The 16,683-nt window shown below is 47.6% G+C and overlaps 2 protein-coding genes across 3 annotated transcripts in view; both read right to left on the bottom strand.

The window, feature by feature from the left end:
* Window positions 1-1,137: 1,137 nt before the first annotated feature.
* SPEM1 (spermatid maturation 1) lies at window positions 1,138-2,588 on the bottom strand. The gene is made up of 3 exons (XM_027857046.1): window positions 2,451-2,588; window positions 2,209-2,266; window positions 1,138-1,973 (listed from the first exon to the last, which is right to left on the bottom strand). Exons 1-3 carry the CDS (start codon window positions 2,586-2,588, stop codon window positions 1,138-1,140), a joined length of 1,032 nt encoding a protein of 343 aa, XP_027712847.1.
* Window positions 2,589-4,880: 2,292 nt separating this feature from the next.
* Window positions 4,881-16,683, bottom strand: part of NLGN2 (neuroligin 2) — a 16,337-nt gene continuing 4,534 nt past the window's right edge. For both annotated transcript variants that reach the window (XM_027857233.1, XM_027857232.1), the window contains 6 exons: window positions 13,657-13,713; window positions 10,418-10,567; window positions 9,964-10,149; window positions 9,447-9,639; window positions 7,977-8,573; window positions 4,881-7,111 (listed from right to left, as the gene is read on the bottom strand). In XM_027857233.1, coding sequence (XP_027713034.1) covers window positions 6,238-7,111; window positions 7,977-8,573; window positions 9,447-9,639; window positions 9,964-10,149; window positions 10,418-10,567; window positions 13,657-13,713 — 2,057 coding nt within the window. In that variant the 3' untranslated portion in view covers window positions 4,881-6,237. The remainder of the gene's footprint in view (window positions 7,112-7,976; window positions 8,574-9,446; window positions 9,640-9,963; window positions 10,150-10,417; window positions 10,568-13,656; window positions 13,714-16,683) is intronic.

Here is a 16,683-nt window from a genome sequence, read left to right as displayed (position 1 = left end):
GCACCTAGGAGAAGCATCCTCATGAAAGCTTCTTTTGGTCAGACCGCAGCTACTTTTCTCTGCTGCTTCCTTCTAACTATTATGTGAAAAGGAAAGGTAGGGGATTGACCTATCCATTTCTAAAAGGTGGATGAAAGGACAGGACTCAGGTAAGTTCAGGATAGTCTTGTGTCCAGGGCATGAAAATTAGATATTTTAGGGGGAAATAGGATCCTATGTTTTCAATTTTGAAATAAGAATTTTAGACAGGAATAAGGAGGAAGCTGTGAACTGCAATCCAGGGATTGTGGATAGCATAGTCTTCAGACAACATCCTGAGATTCTGGGCTAGGGGTGGGGACAAAGTATCACCCCTGGGAAAACAGGCTTGTCAGGGCGTAGATAGGTGCATAGATAGATGGATGGATAAGATAAATAGATCATTCTTTTTAGGAGTTGGGATAGAGAAACTTGCCTGTATCTGACCTTGCTGCTACTCATGTAGACAGTATTAGAAAAGTGTGTAAGGAGGGGAAGAGGGGGGAAGGTTGAGGGTGTTGGAGTATAGGTAGTAAGAGAGGCTAATGTGGAAGAGCTGAGGGTGGGTGCCTAACTCAATTTCTGTTGGAGAGAGGATGTGGCTCTAGGCCATACTGGAAAAAAGAAGTGAGAAAGACTGGGCCCTTTAGCTCTTGGACTCTTCAGAAATCAGAAAAGAAAGGCGGGTGATGACCTCTGGGCTCTGTTGTAGGCATGGTATGGAATGAAGGTACAGTCTTTCCACATCCATTCCTCTACTTCTAATCTGGTGTGAGGCAGCATGGTATAATAGGAAGAGAAATGCAGTTGGATCAGGAGATGTAGGTTTCAGGCTCATTCTGCTACTAACTAGCTTTATTACCTTAGACAAATCAGCTCAGTGTCTTTAGCCACTCAACTTCAGTTTCCTCATCAGTAAAATAAGGATAATTATCCTTCTACTTCTCCCCCTCATAGGGTTGGTGTGAAGAAAGCACTTTGCAAGCTATAAAATACCACATAAACTTTGAATGGGTATTAGGCTCTATCACAGGAAATCTCCCTTTAGTATCTAGGATTAGGGGAATCCCAGACACCAACTGCGAGCTACCCCTTCTTTTTCCATTTTATTATTCTCCACTACCACTCCTCCAGGGAGTAGTATACCCAGTCCTGGCTTGGCTTTTCAAGAGAGTCTGGGGGGCATGCATGGGGCAAGCTGTCAGCACCCCTACTTGATACCTGCCTCTTCTTTTTCCAGTCGTTGTACATGACATGGTTTGTGGAGGACATGGGATTGCAGCTTAGAGGGCTGACTGTAACCTGGTGGAGGAACTGGGGGGAATATCCATACATGCCTGGTTCTGTATTCTCTTTGCAGCTCTGAGTCTCAGCATTATGTGATGAGGGGTTAATGGGGTACACACAAGCTTCAAGCCCCATCTTGGACTTTGCTTCCACCCTCTTGGCTGATCTTCCCAGGTATTGTTGGAAATGGACCCCAGGGAATGGCAGACAAGCTGATAACCCTTTCCAGTATGCCTGAGGCCTTCGAGAGTCCCGGTCATATTGACAATTGTCAGGGGAATTGCCAGGTTGCTGGTACTGGGAAATCTTGTCATCTCCATTGGGAAGCCCGGCATCTAGACATTGGTTAGGTTCTGGTGAGAAAACTGAGTGTTGCTGGCAGGAGCCTGGTGGGGTCAGATCAAGAGTCACAGAATCCATAGTGCAGAGGTCACAGACAGTAGGGTTCTGACAGACAGCAGAGTTCTGAGACACAGCAGGGTTCTGACAGACAGAATGGTTCTGACAGACAGGAACTTTCCAACAGACAGTAGGATTTTGACAGATAGGAGGGTTTCTACTGACAGGAGGGTCCTGATAGACAGGAGATCTCCATCTCTGCTTCAGTGCTTGAGGCCTGTGGATGAGCAGATTCTTGGGAATGATTGGGGCCAGCTCGAGCATGTTATCTGCAGAATGGGAAGGGGAAGGTGAGCAGAAGCCTAGAAGATGGCATACATCCCCCTAGTGGAGTGGGAACCATGTCAGAGCCAAGGGCTAGGTACTGGGACCATTCAGATCTCTGAGGGGGACTATGAATCCTTGAGAAAGAGCCAGGGTCTGAGGGGAGGAATGCCTGTGTCTTTGACCAGGGAAGAGGGATAAAGAAGTAGCCTGGGACCCACTCAAGACCCTGTCACTTACCTTCCTGAAAAAATTTATGGAATATTTGGTTCAGAGAGCCCTCAAAGCGGTACCGGAGCTGAGGGTCAGGGAGAAGGAAAGAGTAAACACCCAGGCATCCTGGTCCTCTCACCACTAAGGTTCCCGTAATATGGTCTCTAGCCCATAGCTTTTCCTTCCTCCACCCCTCCCCACCCAAGATTCTGGTCATCCCTCTGACCTATTCTCTACTACCTCAGGGACCCCAGTACCCAGGCCCTGACCAGAGTCGCCACATTGATTCCAATGTTGATGAAGATGATGAAGCCCAGAAAGAGCAAGATATATTCGCCTAGGTTCTGGCAGTCCTCAGGGCCAGGACCTGAACAGGAATGGGTCCCTTGCTGGAAAGGGTCACCCATGATGGGGGGTCCCAGGGCCACCTGGGGCCCCCCCAACCCCCCACCCTACTATGAACTTGTTCTAGAAGCCAGCAGGTATAGGGAAGAGATGAGTCACAATGAGATGAAGGCATCACAATAAGCAGGCTACCAATGTATTAATGGCTTCCCCCACCACTAGGCTTCTGCTATGGCCCCAGCTAGGCTAAATGTTCCCCAGACATGACTCATTCTTGCTTCACCTTTTCCCTCTTTCAAGCCTTCAAGTAGGCCAATCTTCATCTATAGACATGCCCCTCACACTTTCAACATCCCCCCTTTTTCAGGAAGCTCCTTTGGTTAACTTTACTGAACTCCGATCTCTCTTTTCCTTTGCTTTCTTAGCCTCTGCATGATGGTTTGCAGTCTTTTGGATACAGCTAAAGGCTCTTAGCTGGCTCCCTTCCTTTTGGGTAGGGGGAGGGTCCTATCTCCTGGACTGGATCTTCCTTTGATGAGGACTCTGTCCCCTTCACAGCATTAGGTTTGCACTGACTGATGTCATCCTAATTGTCCTAGCTCCTCTGTCTCCCACCACATAAGTGGCAGAGGAAAATTCTATTGATTGGCAAGAGGGCTAGTGAGATAGTATAAACAATCCCTACTTACTCAGGTACGTGTTAGACTAGTTGATCACTAAGGTCCCTTCCAATTTGGAGATTCTGTGCTTTCTAAGGACAATGATAAGCTGAATTGGGTCCAGAGGAGGATGGTTCAAAGACTATATAAAGATTATTTGAAGGGACTGAGACAATTTGGCATGAAGACGTGAAGACTGGACAAAGCTAATAGCTGTCTTCATGTCTCTCCAGTAACTGAGGAATTTTTATTTCTCTTGGCTCTAGAGGGGAGAGCTAGGAGCAAATAGATGGCAATTGTAGGAAAATTTAGGTTTGTTATGAAGATAACAATTAGGGTTATCAGAAATGGATTAGGCTGCCAAAAGAAATGATCAGTTCCCTCTCACTGGAGGCCTTCAAGGAAGAAGCTGGACAACTAACCTTGTCAAATACCTCATCAAAAGGATTCTCTCCCTAGTCCAGGAGTTAGACTAGATGGCCTCTAAGTTCCCTTCTGACTCTTGACATTCTGTGAAACTGGATTTTTTGACTATTTTTGTGTGTTTGTTGGAGGTAGGTGGAGGCGGAGCTTGGATACCTACTTCCTTCAATCCCCTCTTCTGCTGTGTATTTCCCTCAATAGAAAACTTAGTCCCACTCCCCAAACCAATCTCCCTCAGAGACCCATATGTGCACCAATTCCCCATAGCAGGCATGACTAACAGTTAAACTTTTATATTTACAATAATTCTCTTCATCATCTTTTGCCAGGTTTAAAAACGTGTACAGAGCTGCTACGGCAGGGAGTTTGTGGGCAAGGGGGGCAGGAGAGAGGTGAAGACTTAGGGGAAAATTGGGGGGCAGGTGGTAGAGTCCATGGCTGAATCATGGGATACCCTAAGTCCATACCAGCCCCTCTCGTGCCCCAATGCTAGAGACATATCTACTGGGTTTCAGGGTCAAGGTCCCTAGGATCTAGGTGTATGACTGTCCAGAGAAAATGAGGGATCAAAAGGATTAAGCTGGGGACCAGGAGGTATGTATGGTGAAGGTCTATGAGGAGGGAGGCAAATTCTAGGTCAAAAGTTGGGGAGACTGGATGAGAAGTCTAGATTTGGGGTGTCAGTGGAAGGGCATAGGCTCCCCTGCCCCCAACTGGTTTGGCACCAAATGCCCCCAAGAAATTGGAGCAAATTTTTATTCCTTTTCCTTGTTCCCTTCAAATCCTTAACCACTTTTGGTCATCTCCCTTTTCAATTCTTCCCCACTGGTGACCCAAATCCTTCTTTTTTAGGATTTTTCAGAGAAGAAACCCCATTTCACCTTACCACTTTCAAACTCTTCTTGTTAATGCCTCCCTCAGACACTCCTGGCAACCTTAGAATGGGTCTCCTTATTCCTACCCCAGTGTCACCTCCCATGTAAGCCCCACACTGTACTAGACCTCTGTTCCCTGCTGATAAATCTATTCTCAGGTCTATTTCCACCCCCAAACTCCCCACCTAGCCCAACCAAGGGCTCAAGGGATCTGAAGGAGAGGGTGGGAAAACAAAAAAAGTATTTATCTTAGGCAAGGGGAGAAAGAAATGGAAAAAGAGGAAAAATAGAAAAGAGGAAAAATTAAAACCATAAAAAGAGTTGAGGGAGTAAGAAAGAGAGAGAAGGGGGTGGGTCAGGAGAGAGGAAGGAGGGAGAGAGAGAGAGAGAGAGAGAGAGAGAGAGAGAGAGAGAGAGAGAGATTGATTTTCAGAGAAGAGGAACTGAGGCAGAGAGAGAGATGGGTAAGGGCACAAAGTTAGGACTTCTTAGCTTTGTTTACCCCATATATCTCACTGGACTCCAGAACCCCCTCCCTCCCCCTTCCCTGGGAAAGAGAGTCCTTGGCACTTGGGGGTAGGGTCTGACACACTTCAAACCCTTAAGTTTGGCACAGATGAATGCTGGTAAGAGGGGTAGGGGGAGGACTGCCCCCTAGACCCTAGTCTGGGACTTTGGTCAAACATGCATCGCCACCTTGGTCCCCACATCCACCCCAGTCCCCTGTTACTTCAACATCTCTGTGGGTGGGAAGGGGTGTGTGTATCTCCTCCCCACCCCCTAGAATTTGTACAAAATAAAGGGCAACTTTATTATGTTGTCTGCAGCTAACTCCCCATGGCTTCTCTTGGCCTTGAATTTCTTCTTATTCAATGTCCAGGGAGGAATTTAGGACTGGAGCCAGTTCACTGGGGATAGGGGTTGGGGATTAGGGGAGTCCTGGGCAGACAAGGGCATCCAGATGGAAAAACACACATCCACATGCAGTAACATGTCCACACAGGAAACATACTTTCCTCATATGACATGTCCATATGGGAAACCGCATGTCTGATGCTCACAAGCAGCATGGGTCCATATAGAACCATTCCTCTCCCTCCCACCCAATGGTAAGTCTGTGCCTACATGTGGAAGACTCATGCCTACACAGGAGAACAGGCTTCAATCAGACCAATGCCATTAGGAAAAACATGGTTCACTGTGTGTCCCTGTGATCACCTCCCCTTGGGTCGACAGGCATTCCAACCTTACATTGACAGGTGTAAAAATGCCAGCTTCCAAGGTCTCCTTTAGTGGGTGAGAGGTCAGGATTCTGGGGTCCAAACCTGGGAAGGAATTTCCTTGAGAGGGCCAAAATGTGTCCAGGGTGGCCCAAAAAATCCACACTCTGAACATGGGAAAACATGCCCCATTATAGGAAAGGATACCTCCATGTGAAAAAGCAGGCCTTAAATGTGAAAACACACTTCCACACACCATAAGACCTGTGTCCCAGTAGGAAAAGTCATCCCACAACAAGTCTAAAGGCAGATGTCCCGATAAGAAAACATATCTCCATGGACAGAGTGCGCACATCTTGATGAGGAAACTTGTGTCCACCTTAATAAGGTGCTTTGACATGCTTGGGTGGGCATCCCAGCACCCACAATTCTTCTCAACCCAACCCCTAGACTCCATGATCATTGTTGAGTCTCCCTTCCTGTCTGGTTTGGGGAGAGCTGAGCGGTGTGCACTCCCTCTCCCAATGCCGCTCCCTATACTCGGGTGGTAGAATGGGGATGGGGTAGCGTGTTGTTGTGGCTGGCAGTGGTTGGGGGAGGCAGAGGGAAGGGCCCAAAAGGGTGGAGGGTGGGGGGTGGAGGGGGTGGGGGTGGACCCAGACCACTTGGCAGCAGGGTCAGGGCGCCAGGGGCAAGGAGAGGCATGTCGTCCGGTGCCCGACGAAGGGCAAGGGTATAATCAGGTGGGCAGGATGGGCGAAGGGTCTCTCCTGGGTCCCCTCCTACACCACCACCCCGCTTTAGCTGCAAGGACACCAATTCCTCCTCAGGTAGCTCCCGGCCAGCTGTGGGGAGCAGGGGGCCCCCACCAAGCCCTCCAGAGCCTGTGCCACCAGGTGGGCTGAGCCGCCGGCATCGTAGCTCCTGTCGCCGGTCCCGCTTGTAGTACAGGGCAGCAAAGGCTAGGATGTTGAGGAAGAGAAGGGAGGCACCAACAGCCACAGTGACACTCAGCTCTGTGGAGTAGTCCCGTGAATCCCCTGGGAAGCGGTCATAGGCCCTAGGCCCTGGGTCTGGTTCAGGCTCAGGCGCAGTGGTGGCTGGTGGTGGGGGCCGGCGGGTGCCCGTGGCCCCAGGCGGTGGACGAGGGGGCCAGCGCGTAGCATAGGGTGGTAGGCGGGTGGTAGTGGATGTGATGAGTTCAGTGTGCAGATTGTGGAGGTGGGGCACCAGCTCCAGCCAGAAGGCCACCTTGTTGGCACGGTAGTTGTCCCGGACTCGGGGTTTGAGGCCTATATGCAGGTACTGCTTCTCCTTACTGTTGAACTTGCTCCACACGACCTCCTCAAAGCGGTTGGGCTTGGTGTGGATGAACTTGGTATCCTGGGGAACTGGCTGGTTGGGATCACTGCAGGGATCGGGGAAGGAGAGTGGAGGAGTGAGATTCGAAGGCCCAGAGAGAGAGGCAGTGACAGAGATAGAGATTTATCAAGAGCAAAGCGATATGTACTGTGAAAAAGATGTTGAAAAAAGAGAGACAGGTAGGAAGACAGATGGAAAACAAAGGAAAAGTAAGCAGAGGTACCATAGCTAATAGAGAGATGGATAGAGCAATATAAAAGGATTGACATACAGAGACAATCCAAAAGCTCAGAGATACAGAACAAGAGAAAAGGGAAGATTGAAAAAAAAAACCATAGCTGGTGGCAGAATAAAGTGGGAAAGAGATATGGGGATGGAAAAGAAGGAGGTAAAGTAAGATGAGAAAAAAAAGAAAAAGGAGGAAATGAGAGAAAGAGAACAGCAGTGAGCAGAGCAATTGGGGAAAGGTGAGTAAGACAGTGGAAGATGAGAAAAGAGGCAGAAACAAGGAAGAGGATAAGTATAGAAAAACACATGAGAACAGATAGGGAAAGACACAGACACAGATGAACAGAGCCAGAGATGGGGAAAGAGGTAGAAGGGGAGAAGGGACACAGAGAGAAAAATATATGGGGAGAGTCACACAAGAGGACGGACACTAAGAAAGAAATAGGAAGAAAGACACAGGGAGACAGAAAAAAAAACAGGGGAGAAGGAAAGAAGGGAGAGGGAAAAGGACGATAGTGGGGAAAGGAGGAAATAAAAGAGAGGCGAAGGAAGTGATACACAGAAAAATAAAGAATAGACTCCACCACAGGGAGGGGGAACAGGGAGACATCCTGGACCTCCCTATCCCTTGTTCCTCCTCCAAAAGTGGACACCCTGCCCTCCCTCTGCCTCCTCCCCCTCACCCAGTCTTGGCGAAGTTGGTCCAGTAGGTCATGACAACAGCGCTGAGCATGACATCATTCTTGGAGAAGTTGCAGGGAAAGAGATCCGTGGCACCCACCATGGGCACCCCAAACACGTAGGGCAGCTCATCACCATGAGCTGCATCAGCCCACTCAGGCCTGCCCTCTGCCTGGCAATGATGGTAGAAAGTATAGAAGTAGACAGGTGATTGGTAATCAGCATGAAGCTTTGCAGTAGCCACGGCTGGGGCCACCCACTGGTGGTCAGTAAAGAGAGCCAAGAGCGTCTTCCGCCTCATTTCACCATTGTCCCGGTCAGCCCAGTCTGTGTACATGAACTTGATGGTTTCTCTCAGGACATCCTTGCCCTCAGGGTAGCCATAGAGATTGTCCACAAAGTTAGAGACTGTGAAGTCAAAGGCGCTAGCTGATACACCATCCTCACTCTCTGCTGAATCCTCCACAAACTTCAAGCCCTCACCCTGGTTGACACCAATCAGCATGTCATAGTTGAGAAATTCACCCTGTTGCATCAGGATCTCTGGGTCATCTGGGACCACATCACCATCCACCACTGGACCAAATGCAATGTGGTAGCTAGAAGAAGAAAGCCAAGTCAGTCTTTAGGGAGACTTGAATTCTCCTGGGTTAGTGAGGCCACAGGCCCACCAACTCTCCCAAACACTGCTATCGAACCAAGTGAGGGTCTTTCCAGGATACTTTAGACACTGCCCCCCCCCTTCATATATATGCTCTGGTCCAATAACATTGGTCTACTTGTCCCTCAAACAGTATACTCCATCTACTGACTCCTGGCATTTTTCACTGGCTGTCTCCCATTCCTGGAATTCCCTCCCTCCTAGCTTGCCTGGCTTCCTTTAAGCCCCAGCTAAAACCCTGCCTTCTACATGAAGGTTTTCCCATCCCTCTAAACTCTAGTGTAGGGGTGGGGAACCTGTGGCCTTGAGACCCATGTGGCCCTCTAGGTCCTCAAGTATGGCCCTTTAACTGAATCCAAACTTCACAGAACAAACCCCCTTAATAAAAGGATTTGTTTTATAAAACAGTCAAAAGGCCACACCCAAGGACCTAGAAGGCCACATGTGGCCTCAAAGCTGCAGATTCCCCACCCCTGCTCTAGTGCTTTCCCTTTATTGATTATCTCCAATTTATCTTGTATATATATTTTTAATTAATTTTGAATTATCAACAATCATTTCCATAAGCTTTTGAGTTTTATCTTGTATATATCTTCCTTGTACATAGTTGTTTGCACACTATCTCCTCTGTTAGACTATAAGCTCCTTGTGAGTAGGGATTGTCATTTATATTTCTTTGCGTCCCCAAACTGGCCCTTTAGCCCAGTACCTGGCATATAGTAGGCACTTCATAAATGTTTATTGAATGACTAAGGGGATGAGTCCTGTCCCCCCAGACCCTGGGAAACAGGAGCACTGGACTCCCCCATACCGAGCTGGTTGCACATCCTGATCAACAAGTTCCCGAGAGGGTTTTCTTCGAAGACATTCCACGACCTCAGCATTTTCTTCCTGGTTACAGCCCACCTTTGCTGCCAACAGTTGTGTGTACTTGAGTGGCTGGTAGTTAACAGACCAGCTGGAAATGGCTGTACCACTCTGGGCAATGGCTTTCTGGAACAGTCCTGGTGGTGGTGGTGGGAAGTAGGGAATGGACACAGACACACAGAGGAAGGACTGCAGTGGGTGCGGAAGCTCTGCAGCACTCACCAGCAGCAGGGATGGAACTAGACAGACATACTCAGGACTTCCTAGAAGAGCTAGATGCAGCTCAGGTGAGGGGGAAGGAGCCAAGGAAAAGGAGGATGTCCTCCACGTAAATTCAACTGGGACTAGGGAGAACAGAAGAGTGGAAACCTTTAGGAGAGGGGAATCAGAGATCCCTGGGACTGGCCTAGGAGGGATAAGGGATGAAGACACTGGGTCCCCCCAAAACAACATGCCAGTACCTTCAGAGTGGTGAGAGAGAATAAGCAGGTTAACACATGAGGCTCCAGCTCCAGAGCCAAAGATGGTAATTCGCTCTGGGTCACCTCCAAAGTGCCCCACATTTTCACTCAGCCAGCGCAGCGCTTGGATCTGGTCGAGGAGCCCATAGTTACCCTTGGCAGCCTGGTCCCCTGTGCTGAGGAACCCTGGGCAGAGTCGGAGGGTGGGGAGAGAGGGAGATCTCAGGGACAGGGTGATGGAACTCCCTTAACCCTTCCTAGGGAAAAACCTCGTCCACATACCTCGTGCACTTAGGGTAGACCCACCCGTGTTTGACTAGACACACCCTTTCTGGGACAAGACACGCCCTGCTGGTCCAGAACATCCCAACCTGGGCCTCCCTTCCTCCCAGCATCACCCCATCCAGTCCCAGCAAGTCCTGCGCTCTCGACCCCACGCACATCACGCCCTCACCGAGGACACCGAGCCGGTAGTTGAGCGTGACCACAATCACGTTGCCATAAGCGGCCAGGACCGAGCCGTCAAACATGTTCCCCGTTCCCTCCATGTAGGAGCCCCCGTGGAGGAACAGCATCACCGGCTTCTTCCCCGAGTCCCGGATGTCTGGTAGGGGCGGAGCCACAGCGAGGGGTGGGGTCAAGGAGGAGCCATGGGGAGGAGGTGGGTTCGAGGGTGGAGCCACATTGAAGGGATGGGTAAAGGGCAAAGGCACAGTGAGCAGCCAGGTAGGGGCAGAACCACAAAGAGGGGTTGGGTCACAGAGAAAGGTGGGGTCGAGGAAGGAAACACAAGAAAAAAGGGTGTGGGGAGGATATGAGAGACTCCAAGAGAGGGGCAAGGTGAACACAGGTGTTCTGGGGAAGACCGCATTGCATTTGGCTCCCAATCCTACGTTAGAGGGTGAGGGGTAATTCAGAGGGAAATAGTTCTCTTTCCAGAAAGGCAGATAGAATGAGGGTGCCGGGCCAGAAGAGAGGGTGAGGTGTAGAACAAGACCAGGGTTACCGTCCCTGGAGGGCCCTTAGTCCCAGAGAGAACAAGGTGGCCCTTTGAGTAATAGGGACCCCAATAATGTATGCACACAACCTCAGACCCAGGCAGGTGCCTCAGAATCTACGCTGCCCAAATCCAGACCTGGTGCCTTGTGCCTTGCTGATCAGGGATCTCCTACTGTTTCCTCATACCCTGAGGCCCAAATCAAAAGCAGGGCTATGGGAACCAGCTGAAGGGTAATCATATAATCTAGCAATGGTTAGGGACTATCTGTGAGTTCGAAGATCTACCACTCCATGGCAGGGCATCTCCTACCCAACCTCCCATTTGAATCCCTCTTGCACCCTCTCCTCATTCCTTTGTTGAACCCTTGTTGCTAAAATGGAGCAGAGCCTTTTGGAATGGGGATCCAGTAGGAAGTTACAGGCTGTTCATTTCCATAGGCCTCAGCCCTCTACTGTTTCCTCAGGAGTATGCAAGGCAGGGAGGGGAGGGTGTCAGGTTCTGGGGTTTTGCGGGGAGGGTCAGCCTCCTCCTCACCCTAATTCCTTTCTAGGGCATCTCCCTAGTTGTCATGGCAACACCCCCAGCCTAATTAATTTGGCTGAGGGAGTGTTGGGAAGAGGCTATGAATGGGCTAATGAAGTCATTGAGTGTCCAAACTTCATCAAAAACCCAAGGGATAATGTTTGTCAATCAACGTACATATCTTACAGTGCTATGATTATTTCTCTTGTTCACCCTCCACCCCTAGGGAATTGACTAGAGCCTAGGAACTTTAATTCTTCCCTCTACTTTAGGGATCTCTGAGATATGGCACCTCACAAATAGAAGGGGCCAATTTAACATCAGAGGATTCCTTCCTCCTCTTCACTCACTCCCCAAAGTTATACAAGCTAACAACCGAGATAGAGATAACTGTTATCTAATTCTAGGACACCTGCCAGAAGAGCCCAGGAGCTTCCTCAAATCCTGAATGCCCTTACCTATCCCAGAAACCTTAGCACACCTCTCCAACATGCTCTTCTCTCCTCTGCAGGGACCCTATTCCTCCCCAGACCCTTGGTACTCCACAAAAACAGACATGAAATCTCTTAAACCTCTGTACTTGACAAGTCTCAGGCATACTTGCTACCTGGAATTTTTATGTACCTCCTTTTTTAAGTCCCCTTGTTAAAACTTCCTCCAACTCCTAAAGTGCACTTCCTCACAATTTCCTGTTCATCTTCAAAAGGTTGTGGAATCTTCTCCCTTGCTCTTGTGGAAGACTGAACACACTCAGAGCATTTCTCATTGTCTATCCTTTCCTTTGTCTTTCTACCTCCCCTCTCCCAACTCTTCATCCTAGGTCAGAGAAGCATAGAATGTCAGAGCTGGAAGGGATCTTAGAGACAACTTCTAGTCAAACCCCTTCTTCAACAGAGAAGGAAGCAGAGGCCCAGAGAAGTGACTTTTCCAAGTCTACACTGTGTCTGAGTTAGTGACAAAATTAGGCCTTCTGACAACTCAGGCCTTCTGATTTACATGTCAGTGCTCTTACCAGTAAGACCCTCCTGCTCTTTCACTTGCTATCTAGCCCCAACTCCTTTCCCCCAACAATCCAACATTTCCAATGAAGAACACAGACCCTCCCATCTACCCAAATTCTTGTGTCACAGGATAGTTTCCTTAAATCAGTTACCTTCTCTTGAAAGTCACAGCTGTACCCTGTGTTCCTAGTGCTGATCCCCTCTCCCCAACATGCCCTCCCCAGCCCAGCACCACCACTCTCCCAGTGTGGGGGGAAAGGGGAGGCAGAGGGGTGCAAGGCAGGGCAGGGAAGGGTAGGGGCAAGGGGCAACAAGAATTCAAAAACAACAATGACAACAAAAAAGAGATCAAGAAAGAAGAAAGAAAGAAAAAACCCCAAAAGCAAGAAAATCATGGGCCAGATTCAACAAGAAAAGAAAAAACAAAAACTTTTTTGGGGGGGGAGAAAAAGAAAAAAATCATTTTCATTTTCAAAATTTTGCAGCAAAATTTGGGTCCCGTTTTTAAAAAGTTTCCACTTTTTATGACTGGCTTCAAATGTCACTGTTATCTGAACCTCACTTGTTTTTTTCCAATACTTCAAATTGTGTCAGTTTCTAATTTAAAAAAAATTTTTCCATTTCCCCCAACTCTCCCTAATTTCCAATTTTCTCCAAATTTCCCATTTAATTCAAAATAAAACCCCTCCAAGATTTTGCATTTCCAAAGATGTCTAAAGTACCAAAGTTTTGCCAGTTTCTTCTAAGTTCTAAAAATATTCCAATTTTCTTGATTCTTTTCATGATTCTAACTCTAATTCCTTTGATGGTTTTTATTAAAATCTTTAAGAAATTATTGTTTTTCATTCATATTGTCAATTGGTTCCAAAAGTTTATACAATTCATTTTTTGTAAATTAAAAAAAAATCCCTGCTCATAATCCTTTCCTTTCCTTTCTTTTCCTTTCCTTTCCTTTCTTTTCCTTTCCTCTCCTCTCCTCTCCTTTCATTTTTCCTCCTTTCTCTCCTTTCCTCTCTGCATATATGTGTATGTCTGAGTGTAAAGAATGATGGTAAACGGACCTTAGGGACCATGAGATTTTAGTCTAGGTTGTTTTGGGTATGGTGGGCCAGGGATCCTGTGTGTCATTGTCGGCAACCACATGCAGCAGCGGCATTTTAAAAAATCTACCTGTGTCTGGCGGGGGCGGATTGAGCGTCGACTCGTCACGTTTTTTTGTGATCGGACCTAAGACCGGGAACACAAAACAGAGAAAAAAGGACAATTTTGTGGGGAAAGATGGGGGGGGGGTCGGGGAGGTAGTGGATGGGGGAGGGAAGGAGAGAAAGCAGAAAAGGGGGTGGGGTGGGAAAGCAAGGGGAAAAAAACGAGCCAAAAAAGCAAAATGTGTTTGCAAGAAAAAGAAACCAAGAAAAGATAAAAATGCTTCTACATCCCAATTTTGCTCCCCCCACCTCGGGAAAAAAACACACCCAAAAAAGGCTGTTTATTTTTTTTTTGTGGGGGTGGGGTTGGAGGGGGCAGGTGTGGCTAGGCCTGGGGTGGGAGGTAAGTGGGTGGGCTTAGACCTGTCATAAGAGATATATTCAACTTGATTGGATGGGACTTGTTTCATTCAGTCTGTTGGCTCATAGCTGGAAAATTAAATGATGTTAGGAGGTGGGGCAACAGGGAGGAAAGGGGGAACTCTGCCTAGGAGACCCTGCTCCTTACCCCCACCCCCAATGCGAATGTCACCTTTTACTCTCCTTTCCCAAGTTGGATTGGATGGGCATGGGGGAGAGTGAAGCAAAAGGAGACCCAAGCATTTCTATCCAAGAGGGCAGAAGGCAGGAAGCATGACCCTGTTCCTCTGTACCATTCGACCAAGGTTGGTTAGGGTTCAGGTTTTACTTCTAGCATTTACCTCCCTTCCTGACTCACAGGCCTGGTTTCTCCAACTTCAGATCCCCAACCCAAGTGCCCCTTTCTTTAAGAGCCCCCTCTTCATCTCAAGGTGGGATAAAAGGAAGAAATGGATAATCTAAGTTTTGTCCTTTTCCCTGCTCCTTTCAGGGATCTAAGCCATTCCTCTGCTCCCTCTCAGGGATCTAAGCCATTCCCTGGGGGACCAGTTCACCCTCTTCCAATATACTGCTCTCTTCCAGGAGAAAGTGGAAATTGTCTACTGGAGTAGTTCCTAACCCTAAACTTCATACCCTACTTTCCATCCCCACCCACTGTGTCATTCCCAAACCCCACACTCTTAGAGACCCAGAACCTGGAAGATGCAGGAGCCTATTTGTCCTGGGAGGGAGTGCATGGAATGAGAGAGGTACTTAGGGGACAAGGAAGGACAAACTCCAGAGAAGAAAGGGGTGGAAGTAAGGACTAGAGAGGAATAGAAACCAGGTTCCCAAATCCCTGGGAAAGCCAATCATCTAGCACCATGATTAAAGGGCTGGGGCTGAGGTCAAAAGAGACCACAATTCTGGGTGGATTTCTCCAACCTAAGAACAAAGTACTCTCTGGTGGTAGAGTCGGGAGTAGAACCACTTCCTTCTACAGGACAAATAGGTTTGCTCTAGTATGTCAGTGGAATACCTTTTGGAGGGAGTGCAATTTCTGTATCTGAGTGATATTGTTGGGGCAAAGAGAAATGTTGGGTGGTAGTTTGTGAGGCATTGGTGGGATGGATTGTATATGGGAGGAAGTTGAGACACTTTTAAAGGAAGTTTTGCCATAGAATATATGCATGAGGTTGGGGTAGATTCTATGTGTCTAGGTGGTAGATTGTATGTCTGGAGCAGTAAGTTATGAAGATGGTGGAGATATTCTTGTTGAATTGGGAATGATGGGGATAAACTGCCTATATGTGTATGAAGATTATTAGGGGTAGATATTGTGTGTGTATGGGGGTGTTTGTGTGCAAGGGGATTGATGGGTACTGTGGGAAGCAACATTGGGGGGTAAATTATATGTGTCTCTGGTGTGAGTGGTGGATTGTGTGTCTGTAAGGGGGATGCTAGGGATTCTTTGTATGAATATGAGATATTAGGGATAAATTGTGTATGTGACTAAGTGGATATCAGTGGTAAACAGTATGTGTTCTGGGAATGTGGGGGAATTGTTTATGTGTGTTGGGAAATAAATTATATTCATGTATGGTAAGTATTAGAGCAGATTGTGTGCATACAGGGGAATACTGAATAGCAATAGTTTATAGGGGACTGTGATGTATGTTTAAGGAGATATGAGGGTAGATTGAATATTGAGGATAAATATTGAATGTGGAGGATAAATTGGACTTGCCTCACAGGTAGTATTGGAGGGGGTGTAAATTAAATAGTGTATATGGGAATTAGATTTTGTAAATGCATGAGATTAAATTATGTGAATGCATAGGTAATTTTGGGAATAGACAATCTCTTTGGAGGGATTGTCAAAGATAGTTTGTGTACGTGTGTCAGGGGTGTTTCGGACAGATGATATGTGAGGGTTGGGGTGGTTTATGTCAGGAAGTCAAAAAGCATTTATTTAGGTCTTAATCTAGATGTTTGGAAGTTGGATTGTCTAGAGAGCATTTAGAGAGTGAATTGTGAATGTTCAGCTAGGGGTCAGTGGGGTTTGGCCCTATGACATGGTATTTAGAGAGTATTTTCTGCTTCCTTGATGAAGAGCGTATTGAGGATTGATTTTTGAGCCCAGGGTTGGTATTTTCTCTTAAAGGTAATAATCACTGGGAAGTGTCTGATTCAGGGGGTTCCTTGATCTTGGAGTTGGTAAGTAGTTTAGAAAATGCCTATGTCCTTCAGGAATATTTGGCTGGGGAGGCAGGACAGTTGGAAGCAGGTAGAGGAGGAAGGAGAGGAAAATGGGAAGGGAGAAAGGTAGGAAAGCATCCTCATGTAGAAAAATCATCTTTATAAAATGCTGTGATTTTCTCTTTAGGATAGTAGAGGGCCCAAGTGGCCAATATTTGTTTATGAAGTGAGTATACATGGAAGTGTGGGGGCATATGTGTATAATATGCTCTGGGAGTGTTGACGAAGGTATGTGTAATAATATGCTTTGGGACTTGCTGTGTGATGCATGTATGGGAAATGTTTGAGTTTATTTTCTGAGATAGGCATGTGGTGTAAGACATGTATGGGAACACATAAGTATATCTGAGAGAGAGAGAGAGAGAGAGAGAGAGAGAGAGAGAGAGAGAGAGAG

This window comes from Vombatus ursinus, unplaced genomic scaffold, assembly GCF_900497805.2.
Source record: "Vombatus ursinus unplaced genomic scaffold, bare-nosed wombat genome assembly UNPS02011916.1, whole genome shotgun sequence".
Classification (NCBI taxonomy): Eukaryota; Metazoa; Chordata; class Mammalia; order Diprotodontia; family Vombatidae; genus Vombatus; species Vombatus ursinus.
Note: the sequence above shows the minus strand (reverse complement) of the source record. Positions and strands in the feature narration are given on the sequence as shown.

Excerpts from the sequence above, each read along its gene's own strand:
- SPEM1 (XM_027857046.1), bottom strand. The coding sequence starts at position 2,588 with ATGGGTGACCCTTTCCAGCAAGGGACCCATTCCTGTTCAGGTCCTGGC. Across the intron at positions 2,267-2,450 it reads GAATCAATGTGGCGACTCTG|CTCCGGTACCGCTTTGAGGG; the intron begins GTCAGGGCCTGG and ends CCTGACCCTCAG. Across the intron at positions 1,974-2,208 it reads CCATAAATTTTTTCAGGAAG|ATAACATGCTCGAGCTGGCC; the intron begins GTAAGTGACAGG and ends CCCATTCTGCAG.